The following is a 15,751-nucleotide window of genomic DNA, read 5'->3' on the forward strand; positions in this document are numbered from 1 at the left end:
ACATAGTCACAGGAACAACCTCTTACAGATGACATCAGAATTGATCTCTGAAGCCCCAAGCTGTACTGGAGTCACTCTAACTGCTATGCTACCGTGGCACACCTACTAAATTCAAAACTGGACATTACCTTTTCTTACAGTCAACCAAGGCTTCATAAAGCAATCGCAATACATGGTGTTTCTTGTCCACAGTGAGGTTCCAGTCTGATATCCATTTCCGTACCTTGTTGGAAAACAAAAGTTACTGACATTTTGATAATATTCATCATAAAAGACTACAGGATATTAACTGTAGATAAATGCAAATAGGAAATTGTTAACACTAAGTTGGTCAGGCAACATCTGCTCCAAGAAAATGTTTCTGATCAAAAGTGGTATGTCTGAACTTTCAGCAGTCATTAACCCTAAAGTGCTAACCCTTTAAAAAAAAAGATGCTGTCTGATTTGTTTAATACTTTCTGACTCAGTATCGGGAATACTTTGGTCTTGATACTGCATTGAAACCTGGCAAAGAAATCATACCAAGATTGCCAATCTAGGCAGGAAAATAGAGATCAGAAAGTGATTTCGAAAAACAGACAACTGACTTGGAGAAAATGGAGAACAGTGGAAAAATCTAGCATGATTTAAATAACCAAGGCATAAAAATTGACAGTATGAAATGAAAATGGCCAGGATATTTGTTTTAACAGTAGAAAAGCTCTATTGCTGGTGAAACATTAGTAACAGGAGTGTGAGTGAGTGAGTGTGTGTGTGTGTGTGTGTGTGTGTGTGTGTGTGTGTGTGTGCGCGCGCGCGCGCGCGCGCATGTACGTACACATACACAACTGGTTTATTATCCTTGCAAAATGAAACTGTCCCTGTTGACAGTTAAATGAAGTTTTGATTAACCTTTTCGAATTATTCAGTGAAACAGTAGTATAGCTGCTGGACGGAGAGTCCGGGCCAGATACTAAACTTTACAGACAGTTCTTTCCACAGTTAGGAAACTAACAATAGTATTCTGCAAAATGGAATTTATGGTGGGTCAGTGAAAGATTGACAGAATTGTTTCAACTAAAGTTACTTAGGATTAAGCCATGATCTTATTGAACAGAACAGGATGAGGAGCTCAGTAGCCTACTCCTGTTTCTAAATCCCTGCCTGCCTTAGGTTGGCAGGGACTTATAAATGATTTGCTGCTCCACTGAGAAATCTCTTCAAGGTATGTCTACCCTGAAGAACTTTAAATCTTCTTGTGTGTGTTGCTGCCTTAGATTGACAAAAGATACCACCAAACAGAATGTTCTGCTATTACAGGACTGTAGCATTACTGGAAGTGGCTGCAACAAGTTTCTCGCCAACAACATTACCACTTGCTCCGGAATTAAAACAGCCAATGACCATAATGAAGTAAAACATGTGAAGTGAGTGACTCACCTGATCGAGATCAGTAGGAATGTATTGAATAGCATTACAGGATGCAGCTACCTTGATGAGACTGCAATATACAATGTACCTGGCAGGAGCGTTCTCCTCCATTCCATGGAAAAGATTACGCAACCTAAGTGAAAAGGATAGCCACATTCACACTATATACAAATGTTAGAAAAATTGTTCTCCAATTGAACTGGAATCATAAAAACACAGCACAAGCATTCACCTCATGTTGACCTTTTGATCTTTTTCAGTGCTGTAAGGAACCCCTGAGTCTATGACGCATCTCCCCACGTGATCATTTAAATCTAGGACACCTGGTTATTAATCCACTTAATTAACTTTGCCAGTCTCTCCTTGTAACTGAAGATCCTCTTCCCTGACTGAAAAAGGGTAAAACTCCTCTGAACATTTTCTGGATCTTAGGACCATACCCAAATTTATAAAGTTTAAATAAGGTTGTGTCGCATTTATATTTTATGTATAAATCTACCCATTTTTGCATTAAACATTTTTTAAAAACAAAGAATATCTTTTTGACACTGGTCAAGAAACCACATTCCCCATGTCGTCTTAATACTAAGCATTCCTATGCCCTGTGGTATATAATTAATGAATGATTGTGTCTAGTGTGTCTGCCTCATCTTTCACTGCTTTGGTCATATGACATTGCTGATGGATGGTGAAATGTCTGAGCAGGACCATTGGGAAAACTGTTCAGATTTTACTATTAATGCCTGCACTAGAACATCAGCATGATTTTAGACAACAAGGCACAAAAAGCTAAAAGGAACGACAATTGATTGTGAACAAGTTTCAAATGAAAGGTCATTGCACTAATGGAAGAGTTTAAGTCAGCGGTCCCCAACCACCGGGCCGCAAAGCATGTGCTACCGGGCTGCGAGGAAACGACATGATTTGGCGATAGGAGTCAGCTGCACCTTTCCTCATTCCCTGTCACACCCACGGTTGAGCTTGAACGCACGTGAGGTCATTACGCACGCGTCATCCATGTCAGCGCGGGAAGGAGATCAACTCCTCGAGCTTACAAATGACGGCGGGCTGAAAAGTATGTTTGACATAACATCTCTGCCGGCATTCCGGATCAAAGTCAAGGCTAAATATCCTGAGATAGCCACGAAAGCACTGAAAATGTTGCTTCTATTTCCAACACAATATCGCTGCGAAGCGGAGTTTTCTGCATTGAATGCAACGAAAACTAAACTGCTGTCTCCCATCACCCCTCAATGGGACCGTGTTGTTGCAGGGAAACAAGTATTCAGCCCAGGGCTCCCACTGATTCAGCGATATTGGTGCGTTGCAATGATTTTATATGTTCATATGGAGAAAATATGTGCTGTGTGTTTAATATCCAAAAGTTACTTAAAATGTTATGATGCTATTGACTTATAAGTGACTAATATAACCATATAATAATTACAGCATGAAAACAGGCGATCGCGGCCCTTCTAGTCCGTGCCGAATGCTACTCTCACCTAGTCCCACCGACCTGCACTCAGCCCACAACCCTCCATTCCTTTCCTGTCCATATACCTACCCATTTTTTCTTTAAATGACAATATCGAACCTGCCTCTACCACTTCTACTGGAAGTTTGTTCAACACTTACTTCAAGCTCCCCTGTCCTCCGCTGATAATTGACTTATCACTATATTCATGGGAGGAAAATATGCGCTGTGTTTAATATTAAATTCGTTAGATAAACCCTTATAGAAACGAAATTGAGTGTATTAGCCACTTATCACCGATATTCCGGTCGTGATTAACACCGCCCCCCACCCCGAACAGAATCGCCAAAAACGATTTGTAGAAAAAAAATCGGCACATACACACATACGCAAGTCACGCATGCATACTGGTGCCCGCGCAAGGCTTCATGGTCATTGTAGACTTTCTCGGGGTAAACACAACGTAATCGACTGCTACTCTTGTCCGTCGGCAACACCCCCCCCCCCCCCGGGTCGGCCGGTCTGCAAGAATATTGTCAATAAGAAACCGGTCCGCGTTGCGAAAAAGGTTAGGGACCCCTAGTTTAAGTGGTGTCACTACTGAAAGTTAAAGAAAGGTCCAGGCCAGACTGGCCTAAATTTCTAACAGTGGTAGCAATTGCCAATTTGTCTGCCTGATATTTGCAGACAATATTCCAATACATTTAAGGCTGAGGTTACCCCACTTGGACAGCTTTGAAAAGAGGGAGAAAGAATACAGTGCTGGGGCTCCTTTGTTCATACCGTTATTGTGATTCTAAAGGAAAAAGAATCCTCTGGGAAAATGTCAGTGGATTAGAAGAAAAATTCTTTATTCAATCCTCTTCTAAAAGCCTACTCTGTGACATTTTCATTATTTTTTCTGCTGGCCTAAATATTAATGCAGGCTGTAACTGTCTCTCCTGTCTTAATTACATGATGTTAAAACAAAGACATGTCAAAACAACAACAGGGCTCAGCAGGGGTGCTGGTATAAGGTGATGGGCAACAGTTACTGGGACACTCAATGCCTCCAGTGACTCCATAAGACCATTAAACATAGAAGCAGAATTAGGCCATTCAACCCATTCCATCATGGCTGATCTATTATCCCTCTCAATCCCATTCTCTGCATGCTCCCTGTAACCTTTGATGCCTTACGAATCTAGAACCTATCAATCTCCACTTTAGATATACCCACTGACTTGGCCTCCACACCCATCCGTAGCAATGAATTTCATAGATTCACCACCCTCTGACTAAAGCAATTCCTCATCTTTGTTCTAAAGGAACGTTCTATTCTGAGGCTGTGCCCTCTAATTCTAGACTCGCCCAGTATAGGAAACAACCTCTCCACATCCACTCCATCAAGGGCTTTCAATATTTGACGAGTTTCCATAAGATTCTTCTAAACTCCAGGGACTCAAAGAAGCTACTCTCTGAAAATGCAATTATCAATTGTGAAGAGAATAAACAGTGGCCTTACATGTATCACACATCAAAGTTGCTGCATTCACCAGCAACTTTGATGTGTGTTGCTTGAATTTCCAGCATCTGCAGAATTCCTGTTGTTTGCCTTACACGTATATAGCGTCTTTCACAACTGACAATGCTTCACAACCACAGCACTTTTGTAACAATGGTAATGCCATAGCCAATTTGTAGATAGCAAGCTGTCAATGTAAAACAATGCACATGACATCCAGTAAGGCAGTACATTACTCTTATGTTTTAATCCCGTTATGCTCAGTGATCATAGTGTACTCACAGCTGCAATCGCAGTGAAGGCCTCTCACCCTCACGAGCTTTCAGTAACTTCTCACACAAGCTTTCAGTCAGAGCTTCCTGCTTCTCGGTCTCCAGAATTAACAGCAGAGACACAATGCTGTTCATAACACTCTCCACATCTGAATAAAAAGAGTCAAGAAAAGCATTTGAAGGATATTAGCCAAGTGTAGCCATTCTTGAAACCTTACACACCTTAGCTTATCTCCGAAAGATTCTGCAATTTTTTTTAAAGACACTGCTTGGAATCAAAGCCTCAGACAAACAGGTAAAACAGCAATGTCTTCAAAACTAAATGGAAATTGTATGGAGAACCACACCTTTGTCATCTTCTTTAAGACAAATATCACAGACTTCAATGATATGCGCCAAGTCAACATGCAGTCCACCTTCTGAGTTTTCTTCTGAAATTTCAGCCCCTTTTGACTTCAGGTAGGATCGAAGCTCAGAGGCCTGGGAAATAAAAAATATTAAAGCTTAAACAAACTAATTGTTTATGACAAAATAAACTTCCAACCTCATTATGGTTCACACCTTGGACAAGCAATCTGGACAACAAAGATTTTTTCCACAAATAGTGTGATCTTTCATTTAGTACAATCATCACACTGGCTCAATTTTCACAAAAACTTCAAATGGACTTTTGCAATGTCAGAGATTTATATACAGTTTCTGATTCAAGGACAAAGTAATTAGATGATGAAAGGTAGGTATTCAATTTGAAATATTAAACTGTTTCTCCATAGACACTGCCTAATCATCTGCATATTTCTAGCATAGGCTGATAATTTACTTTGGAATTTGCTCACAACAACATATAACCTCACAACATACCCATTTTCGTGATCCAATCTCTTTGTAACTGTAACTCTATATTCTATTTTCTGTCATTGCTTTTCCTTTTGTACCATGGTAGCTTCGTGGTTAGTGTAATACTATTACAATGCCAGCAACCTGGGTTAAATTCTTGCTGTTGCCTGAAAAGAGTTTGCATGTCCTCCCTGTGACCATGAGGGATTCCTGTCATATTCCAAAGACGTACCGGTTAGTAGGTAATTGGTCTCTGGGGTGCAATTGGGTGGCATGGTTCATTGGACTGGACGTGCCTGTTACAGTATTGTATCCTTAAATAAATACATATTCTCAATGCGCTTATAGAGTACTGCAGCTCAGAAACAGGCTTTTCGGACCTTCTAGTCCAGTCATTCTCAATGGGGGCCATATGGCCCCCTTGGGGCCCTGGCACATTTGAAGGGGGCCACCCACTGAAAACTGTGAGAAGGGGAGCCCCAAGGGTTTATGGGGGCCCTGGTAACTGAACTGATGAAATACCCAAGCAGCAACCTTCATTGGAGTCAATAGTTTCCCTCCTATTTATAATATCTTCCCAACACACCATTTGAATTCGGCGCACCTGGTAAATTCATTGCTTAAGCTCCTCCCACACAGCCTCACTTCAGAGTCAGTCGCAAATCAGACTGCACCGGGTCAATGTATTCAATCAAGGGTTCTCGCATCCATTATCGCCATACTTCATTCTCCGAAGCGTGTCTTGCTAGGCCTGTTTTAGGCTAGTAACTTTAAAGTATATGTGTTTGGATATACTATACGTTAAGGTAGGTTGTGAGAAGTGTTTATTACAGCATATGCAAGAGGTGACCTCCGACTGCCATTGTCTAACTTGGAGCCCGATATCATGAAACTTGCAGAAAAGCACCAAGTTCAAGAATCACATTAGGCCTGATAGATGTTTAATTTCATAGTCTTTTTTTAAAGTTTTGTCCAGTATGTCGAAATGTTCAAGTTTTCTTGGAGTTCAATAATAAATAATTTTCTGTCTATCTGTTCGTGTTGTATCCCTGTTTGAAAGGGGGGCCCTGGAACCTGAGAAGAGCTCCTAAGGGGGCTGTGGCCAAAAAATGGTTGAGAATCATTGATCTAGTCCATGCCAAACTATTACTCTGCCTAGCCTCATCTTCCTAAACTTAGACAATACCCCTCCCATCCATGCACCTATCCAAATTTCTCTAAAATGTTAAAATTAAACCCACATCCACAACTTCTGCTGGCAGCTCATTCCATACACTCACTACCTTCTGAGTGAAGACATTCCCCTCATGTTCCCCTTAAGCATTTCACCTTTCACCTTTAATCCATGACATCTAGTTCTCATCTCACCCAATCTCAGTAGAAAAATCTATACCAGTCATAATTTTGTATACCTCTATCAAATTTCCCCTCATTCTTCTACACTCCAGGGAATAAAGCGCTAACCTATTCAGCCTTTCCTTATAACTCAGGGTCCTCAAGTCCTGCAATGTCCTAGTACATTTTTTTCTGCACTCATTCAATCTTATTGACATGTTTCTTGTAGGTAAATGAACAAAATTGTAGACAGTACTCCATATTAGGCCTCATCAATGTCAAACAACTTGAACATGACATCCCATCCTCTGTACTCAATACATCGATTTTTTGAAGGCTGTGTCAAAAGTTCTCTTTATGACTCTATCTACCTGTGACGCCACCTTCAATGAATTATTCAAAGTTTCAAAGTACAGTTCAGCAAAAACATCAAACACCCAATGCGCAAAATAAAAGAACAAATCATGCTAACAGCAGAAAAAAATGAGTGAAAAACACACCTAGGAATATTCAGTTCAATTTAGCACTGTGCCGCTTTTTGACTGCAGGCCATGGAACCAGTCTGCCCTGATCAAAACTGCAGAAAATAACAATTTAAAAAAACGGAGTAACCAGAAACACATCGTAACATGAACGACAGTGTCCAATCCCTCAAACCATGTTGATTCCATCTTGCCCAAGACCCAAGACTGACAGCAGCGAGCAAGAGAGACTAGTCAAACACAGGCAGACAGTGCCAAACATCCGCTTGCCTTCCGTTCTCATCCCTGTTGATTTCAATTTTGCTCAACAGCAAGTTCATGGAAAATTATCTATCTGTTCTCGCAGATCACTCTGTTCTATTGCACTCATCAGTGCTCTACCATTCACTATGAAAGTCCTACCTTGGTTTGTCCTCCCAAAATGCAACACCTTACACGTTTGCATTATATTGCATTCCACAAATTTCAGTCCATTTTTCCAACTGTTCCAGACCCTGCTACAACCTTCCTCACTGCCCATACCACCTTCACTCTGTGTCATCCGCAAATTTGCTGATATACATGACAAACAACAACAGACTCAGGACAGTTCCCTACGACATATCCCTAGTCACAGGCCTTTAGTCAGAGAAGCAACCATCTACTACTACTCTCTGGCTTCTCCAGTGAAGCCAATGTCTAATCCTACCTACTACCTCATCCAGAATGTCAAGCGACTGAACGTTCTTGACCAACCTCCCATATGGAACTTTTTAAAGTCCACACAGACAACATTCACTGTCTTCCCTTCATCAATTTTCCTGGTCACATTCTCGAAAAACTCTAAGATTGGTCAGGCACAACCTACCATGTACAAAGCCACATTAACTAACCTTAATCAGTCCCTGTCTACCCAAATCTTATATATCTAGCATCTTAAAATACCTTCCAAAAACTTACCCACTACTGAAGTCAGGCTCACCAGCCTATAATTTCCTGGCTAATTCTTACAGCCTTTACTAAACAATGGAAAAACATTAGCTATCCTCCAATCCTCCAGCACCTCACCTGCTACTAAGGACATTTTAAACATCTCTGCCTAGGGCCCCTACAATTCCTGCATTAGCCTCCCATAAGGTCCAAGAGAACACCCTGTCAGGCCCGAGAGAGAACAAAAGGAAAAAAAGCTGGAATAAACTATTTTGATTTAAAAAAAAGACCTATAGATTGCAAAGGAGAATATCCTTTGCAAAAAAAAATTAAAAAGCTGTGATGAGGCCATAGTAGGATCAAAAGTCCAGACAGTCAAAATCTCCAGGACTGGTTGGATTCTTTTAAATGACTTCAAGCCACTGTTGTTAAACGAGTTATATAGTTCTTCTTGTCTGATTTAAGCATAAGGTAGGCTGTATTACTGGAAGTGTTAGAATATCGCTAAGAGACCCTCAGAGGTGTTGACATAATATATATTATCCTCCCGCGCCTCACTGGCATATTGGGCAGTAACTCTGCCATTTCTTTAGCATTTGCCTGTTTTATGAGGCTGAGTTGCTAGCTCGATGCTCAACTCAGCATGGATGGAAAGCGTGCAAGGAGCATGCTGGATTTGAACCCAGGGCTACCCGCTCTGAAGTCTGGTGCAGATGCCACTACACCACCGGATGGCTGATCAGAAGTGCTTGGAATAATCAAAATGGCCTTTCCTGAAAGAAAGGCATGCATTGCTAGTTTATTATTTCTAGGTGTTTTGAGCATCTATTAAGTACAATTTGAATAAGAAAATTTAATTTCATTTAAAAATGCCCTCTTTTGCCTTCTGTCGAAGTATCAGAGGTTTCTGTGATGCAGTGCTTCAGCAATATTCTGAATGAGGCCTCATCATCAGTGAGACTTCAAAAGGGAATCAGGTACACACTGGTAGGCAGTGACAATTGGTCAATTCAGCACAATGTGACCCAGAAGTTCTGAGATGATGAGAGCATGCTCCCTTCAGATGGAAAATTTAAATCCAGAGGCACTGAAGCTCAGGATACAGTGATCAGCCAGTCAAGACCGCGATGAGAAGAAACTTCTTAACTCAAATAGATGCAAACCTTTGACATGGTCTGCCAATGTGTAAAGATAAGAAATATTGTAAAAATGGGAAAAAAAAGACAATTTTGGCTAGACAGAATTTAGTGAAAGAAGCTAAACTGAATGTTAGCAACATGCCGAGGCTTCACAGTTGCTGATTTAGAGTTTAGAATTTATTTAAATCTTACATCCATCCCACAATGTGAGGGAGTAAAAATCTTTCACATTGACAGACAATGGCCAGTTACCACTCCATTATTTACCCCAGCAAAGGTAAAGCAGTATCTTAATGATCTCAGAACAATATTTTGATCAGCACTGCACTCACATCCATTCAGATTAACATGTAAACACTGTCACTTTCAATCATTTCACAATTCCAGTTATTGATTGGCTGAATATACTGTCAACTGGAATCTAGAAAGTGAAAATTACTCTTTACAATTGACAACTGCTTTGTAACTGATTTACACCGACAGTAAGCGTAGGACAAGGTGCCACAATTGATACGCACGTGAAACAAAACACTCTTCTCTGGATAAAAAAGAAAAGCACTCTTGATGATTCTGTCTAAAGGCTGGAATCTGGGAACGGTTTTACAAAGGCTTTTTACCTATTTCTTTTGAGTACGTATGGCTCCTGCATTAAAATAGCAAGTCTAAATACAGAATTATAAAATTAATTCTTAGTATTGTCTTTCTTAATGAAATGTTTGCCTTCTTCACACTCTCATAAAATACTGGAGAAACTCAGAAGGTCTGACTGTGGAGGGAAATGAACAGTCGACATTTTGGGTCGAGACCCTTCTTCATGATTGGAAAGGAAGGGGGCAGAAGCCAGAATAAAAAAGTTGAGGATGAGTGAGAAGGAGGACGACAAGCTGGCAGGGAATAGATGCATGCAGGCCAGGAAGAAGGAAGGTAGGTGGGTGGGTGGGGCGTGGAGTTTGTTTCACCTTGAGCAACACAGTATTTTGTGAGGTTTATTCAAGATTTACAGTATCTGCAGAATCTCGTATTTCTCCTTCACACACTTTGGCTCCTACATATTCATTTTATTTTCACATTGTCAGGATATTTTGATACCTCTAATGCCCTTGTGTCCAGCTTCTCACAGACCACAGCTCAACTGTGAAAATAAAGAACCACTGAAAGTGACAAAGAAACAACTTGGTATGGGACTTTAGTTTTCCATGTTAAGTCACCTGAACCCCTAAAGAAATAACTACCCTGTCATTTATTTGGCATCACTATTTATAGATGTCGTCAAGGGGTCAAGATCTTGAAACCAGGTAACTCACATGGAGACACATCTGAAAGGAATTCATCGGGGAGGGGGGAGGAGAAAGAGGATGGTATCTTGCACTCCACTCTACATTGTCCTACACAGAAATATTGGACCACACTGGCTGTGGTTGAATAGTATATAGCAAATACCTACTCCGGCCATTGTCCTGGTATTGTCCAACCATTGTTGATAGAATCTCAGAGGTGACAAGAGGGTGTACAGGACCGAGATATGTCAACTAGTGGAGTGGTGTCGCAGCAACAACCTGGCACTCAACGTCAGTAAGACAAAAGAGCTGATTGTGGACTTCAGGAAGGGTAAGACGAAGGAACACATACTAATCCTCACAGAGGGATCAGAAGTGGAGAGAGTGAGCAGTTTCAAGTTCCTGGATGTCAAGATCTCTGAGGATCTAACCTAGTCCCAACTTATCAATGTAGTTATACAGAAGGTTGGTATGACAACAAATAACCGGGAGGGGGAGGCTACTGCACAGGAGTGAAAGAAGCTGCAAGGGGTTGTAAATTTAGTCGGCTCCATCTTGGGTACTAGCCTACAAAGTACCCAGGACATCGACATCTTCAAGGAACGATGTCTCAGGAAGGCAGTGTCCATTACTGAAGGCCTCCAGTACCCAGGGCATGCTCTTTTCTCACTGTTACAATCAGATAGGAGGTACAGAAGCCTGAAGGCACACACTCAGCGATTCAGGAACAGCTTCTTCCCCTCAGCCATCCGATTCTTAAATGGACATTGAACCCTTGAACACTACCTCACTTTTTAAATATATATTATTTGTTTTTTGCATGATTTTTAATCTATTCAATATACATATACTATATTTATTTTTCTTCTATATTATGTTTTGCATTGAACTGCTGCGGCTAAGTTAACAATTTTCACATCACATGCCAGTGATAAACCTAATTCTGATATCCGCTCTCTCCAAGAGCTCTTCAGTTAAGATTACATCTACTTATCACTGTCAAAACATACAATGAAATGAGCCATTTGCATTAACTAACAAGGATGCACACAAGTGTCAGCAAAATAGGATCCCCACAATGTTCAGCAGAATAGCACAAGCAGAAACAACAAAAAAAATTGAACAACAGCAAAACAAGCTCCTTCCCACACTCCCACTTACTCTCACACACAGATGGGCCTCTAACGCAGTCTTAGCCCCAGACTCTCAGGCATCAGGCCTCCAGTCCCTGGCCCAAACTTGTGTATAATTTGTGTTATTTTAAACTTATGTTTGCCGTGACAGTAATGTATTGTAGTACTGCAAAAAGCTAATCTCCATGTTATTTATAGCCTGGTGAATCCATGTCCATGACAATAAACTCAAACTTGACATGACTTGGAATTCCTACAATGGAGATGCCATCTACACAGTTGTAACTATTCCAGGGGTGAACTTCACCTTGTTGCTAGTTCCATTGCATTTCAATAAATCTGCAGATTATTTTTGTTTAGCATTTTGTTTTCTCATTTTAAAGTTCTGACATCTGCCAATAAAACCACACCGCAGATGCCGGTCACCCTCTGGTTGTGATGAAAGGTCTTCAACTTGAAATGTTAGTATTTCTCTTCCCACAGAAGCTGCCTGACATGTTGAATATTTCCAGCATTTTCTGTTCTTATTTTACTGTTTGCCTTATTGTGTGCACACTCCCCTGATGCCACGGCTAATAATCATCTTAACTTGCATCATAAAACACAGAACATTGGGTTGTTACCATGAGAGCCTGTTATACATAAATTTGCTATTATACCACCTGCAAACAACAACCTTGCATTCAATGTCAACAAGACCAAGGAAATGATTATTAATTACAGGAAAGAGAAATTGATTGAGAATTTGAGATACAGTGCGGAATCGGCCCTTCCGACCTTTTGAGCCCCACCACCCAGCAAACCCCCCCGACTTAACAGCCTAATCATGGGACAATTTACAACATCCAATTAACCAACCAACTGGTACATCTTTGAACTGCGGGTGGAAATCAGAGGATCCCGGAGGAAACCCATGCTGTCATGGGGAGAACGTACAGACTCCATACAGGCAGTGGCAGGAAATGAACCCAGATCATCTGTACTATAAAGCATTGTGCTAACCACTATGCTATGGTGCTGCCCAAGTGGGGAGAACAACATCAGTCTTCATTGGGGGGGGAGGGGTCAGCGGTGGAAAGGGTAAGCAGCTTCAAATTCCAGGGCTCAGCATCTCAGAGGATCTATACTGGGCTCAAAAAACATGTAATCATGAAGAAGGCACACCAGAGGCTATACTTCATTAGGAGTTTGAGTTGATTTGGTAAGTTGCTATAGGTGTATGGTGGAAAGCATTCTGACTAGTTGCATCACTGCCTGGTATTGAGGCTCCAATGCACAGAATTGAAAAAGGCTGCCAGAGATTTATAGTCAGCCCCCTACCATCAACGTCATCTTTAAAAGGTGGTGCCACAAGGAGGCATCCATGATTAAGGACCCTCACCATCCAGGATACACTCTCTTATTACTGCTATCAGGGAGGAAGTATAGGAGCCTGAAGACTGCACTCAATATTTTAGGAATAGCTCTTTCTTGCGCTATCAAATTTCTGAACCATAACTCAATATTGCTCTTACACTATTTATTAATTTATTACAACTGATAGTAATTTTTAAGTCTCGCACTGCACTGCTGCTATAAAATAGATTTCATAACATGTCTGTGATAATGAAACTGACTGACACTTCAAAAGGTGGAGAGGGTCAGCAACTTTAAATTCCTGGGTGTTACTATTTCAGAGGGTCTGTCCTGGGTCCAGCAGGCAAGTGAAATTGCGAAGAAAGCATAGCAGCCCCTCAGCTTTCTCAGGAGTATGCAAAAATTTGGCACGACACCTAAAATTTTGACAAACTTCTATAAGCATGCAGTGGACAGTGCATTGACTGGCTGTGTCACAGCCTGGTAGAGAAACAGCAATACCTTTGAATGGAATGCACTACAAAAAGGGGTGAATTCGGCCCAGTGCATCACCGGTAAAGCCCTCCCAACCACTGAGCACATCTACATGAAAAGGAAAGCAGCATCCATCATCAGAGATCCCCACCACCTCTCTTGTCACTGCTATCATCAGGCTGAAGGTACAATAGCCTCAGGGCTCGCACCAACAGGTTCAAAGACAGTTACTATCCCACAACCAATAATCTCACTTTATATCCTGTTATCTTGTGTTCTCGTTATTTATTGCTATTCATTTATATTTACAGTGTTTGTTGTCTTCTGCACTTTTATCATTGATCCTGTTATCGTTACTATTCTACAGATTTGCTGAGTATGCCCACAGGAAAATGAATCTCAGGGTTGTATATGCTGACATTTATGTACTGACAATAAAATCTACTTTTGAATTTTGAAGTAACTTATTGATCCTAGGTGGCCATTGGAAAAGGACAATCTGGAAATTCTGAAGCAACGAAGAAGGTGCTGGGGGCACTAAGCAGGTTAGGCAACATCTATGGAGGGAGATGGTCAGCTGACGTTCCGGATCAAAGCCCGTCATCTATGACACTCCTACAGTCCACCAGATTTTAAAAAGGGCCTCAACCACAGCAATTAGGATGCTTTACTTCATGAATCTCCAGTTGCAGTGTTTTACTTGCGGTTCGTCTCGGGCTGTGTGCGGCTTTCTAATCCAAGGCCTACAACGGGCTGGATGCGACCCCGAGCTGACCCGGCCTGACACGTGCAGGAAGCGGGCGGGTCAAGGAACAGACAGGCCGTCGGGAGCGGCCTTTCGCCACCAGGCTCCTCGGCTGTCGGCCCGACCCCTCCCTCACAGTCCCCGGCCCCATTGCCCCCGCGGGCGGGCGGCCTCACCTGATCCTCCTCGGTGATGTCGATGAAAGCCGGCACGCTCATGGCTACCGCTTCACCTCCTAAACAGCCCGGCGCAGACGTCACTTCCACCCTCGCGCTCTCTTCAAGGGATCGCCCCGTCAGCGCGCTCCGGAAATGACATCGCTAAAAACGGGCCAACAATATTTGTCGGCCAAATCCAGGACTTCCTACCTTGGAAGGATGAGGGAACAGAATGGAAAGCATTAGGAAATGGGCTTGTAGTAGGAATAGGAAAGATCGGATATGTTACTAAAGAGCAAGGATTTCAACCTGATATACCCTCAGAATCTATTTCCCAGCAGTGTTTCCAGATACACTGTTCCAGTTACTCATTTAAGTCCTCTTCCCAGCTGGTTTGATATTCCTGCCGTCCACCAGGTCTTAGGTTAATGTTTATGACTACGAAGTATGTCGGGTTTTTGCATATATATAGTATGATCCGGAAAAAAATACAGGTGAAGTTCATAGAAAATATTGGTCAAATGGAGACTCAGATACTGGAATACTTTATACTTTATTCTCGCCAAACAATTGGTACTAGAACGTACAATCATCACAGCGATATTTGATTCTGTGCTTCACACTCCCTGGATTACAAATATTAAACATTAAAAATAGTTCAAATTAGTAAATATTAAAATTTAAATTATAAATCACAAATAGAAAATAGAAAAGGGAAAGTAAGGTAGTGCAAAAAAACCGAGAGGCAGGTCCGGATATTTGGAGGGTACGGCCCAGATCCAGGTCAGGATCCGTTCAGCAGTCTTACCAGAATCAGGTTTAATCTTACCCGCGTATGTCGTGAAATTTGTTTTTTTGGCAGCACTACATTACAATGCATAGTAATAAATACTATAAATTATAATAAGAGATATATCTAAATAAATAAACAAAAAACTAAGGGGAAAATATATGGGTTCATCGTCCATTTGATCCATTTCATTGTCCATAGGAAGTCATTCCTGCCTGTGGCCATCAAACTTTACAACTCCTCCCTTGGAGGGTCAGACACCCTGAGCCAATTGGCTGGTCCTGGACTTATTTCATAATTTACTGGCATAATTTACATATTATTATCTAACCATTTATGGTTCTATTACTGTTTATTATTTATGGTGCAACTGTAACAAAAACCAATTTCCCCCGAGATCAATAAAGTATGACTATGACTATAAATCTGATTTCAGAGGGAAGAATCTGTTCCTGA

The 15,751-nt window shown here is 41.4% G+C and overlaps 1 protein-coding gene across 1 annotated transcript in view; it reads right to left on the bottom strand.

The window, feature by feature from the left end:
• The window catches only part of eif3m (eukaryotic translation initiation factor 3, subunit M), a 43,300-nt gene extending 28,668 nt beyond the window's left edge, over positions 1-14,632 (bottom strand). The window contains exons 1-5 of the mRNA XM_072272807.1: positions 14,524-14,632; positions 5,008-5,140; positions 4,671-4,809; positions 1,420-1,543; positions 129-223 (exon numbers count right to left, since the gene is read on the bottom strand). Of these exons, the coding sequence (XP_072128908.1) occupies positions 129-223; positions 1,420-1,543; positions 4,671-4,809; positions 5,008-5,140; positions 14,524-14,565 (533 nt within the window). The 5' untranslated portion in view covers positions 14,566-14,632. The remainder of the gene's footprint in view (positions 1-128; positions 224-1,419; positions 1,544-4,670; positions 4,810-5,007; positions 5,141-14,523) is intronic.
• Positions 14,633-15,751: the final 1,119 nt, after the last annotated feature.

The sequence above is a fragment of the Mobula birostris genome, chromosome 11 (assembly GCF_030028105.1).
Source record: "Mobula birostris isolate sMobBir1 chromosome 11, sMobBir1.hap1, whole genome shotgun sequence".
NCBI classification, from domain to species: Eukaryota; Metazoa; Chordata; class Chondrichthyes; order Myliobatiformes; family Myliobatidae; genus Mobula; species Mobula birostris.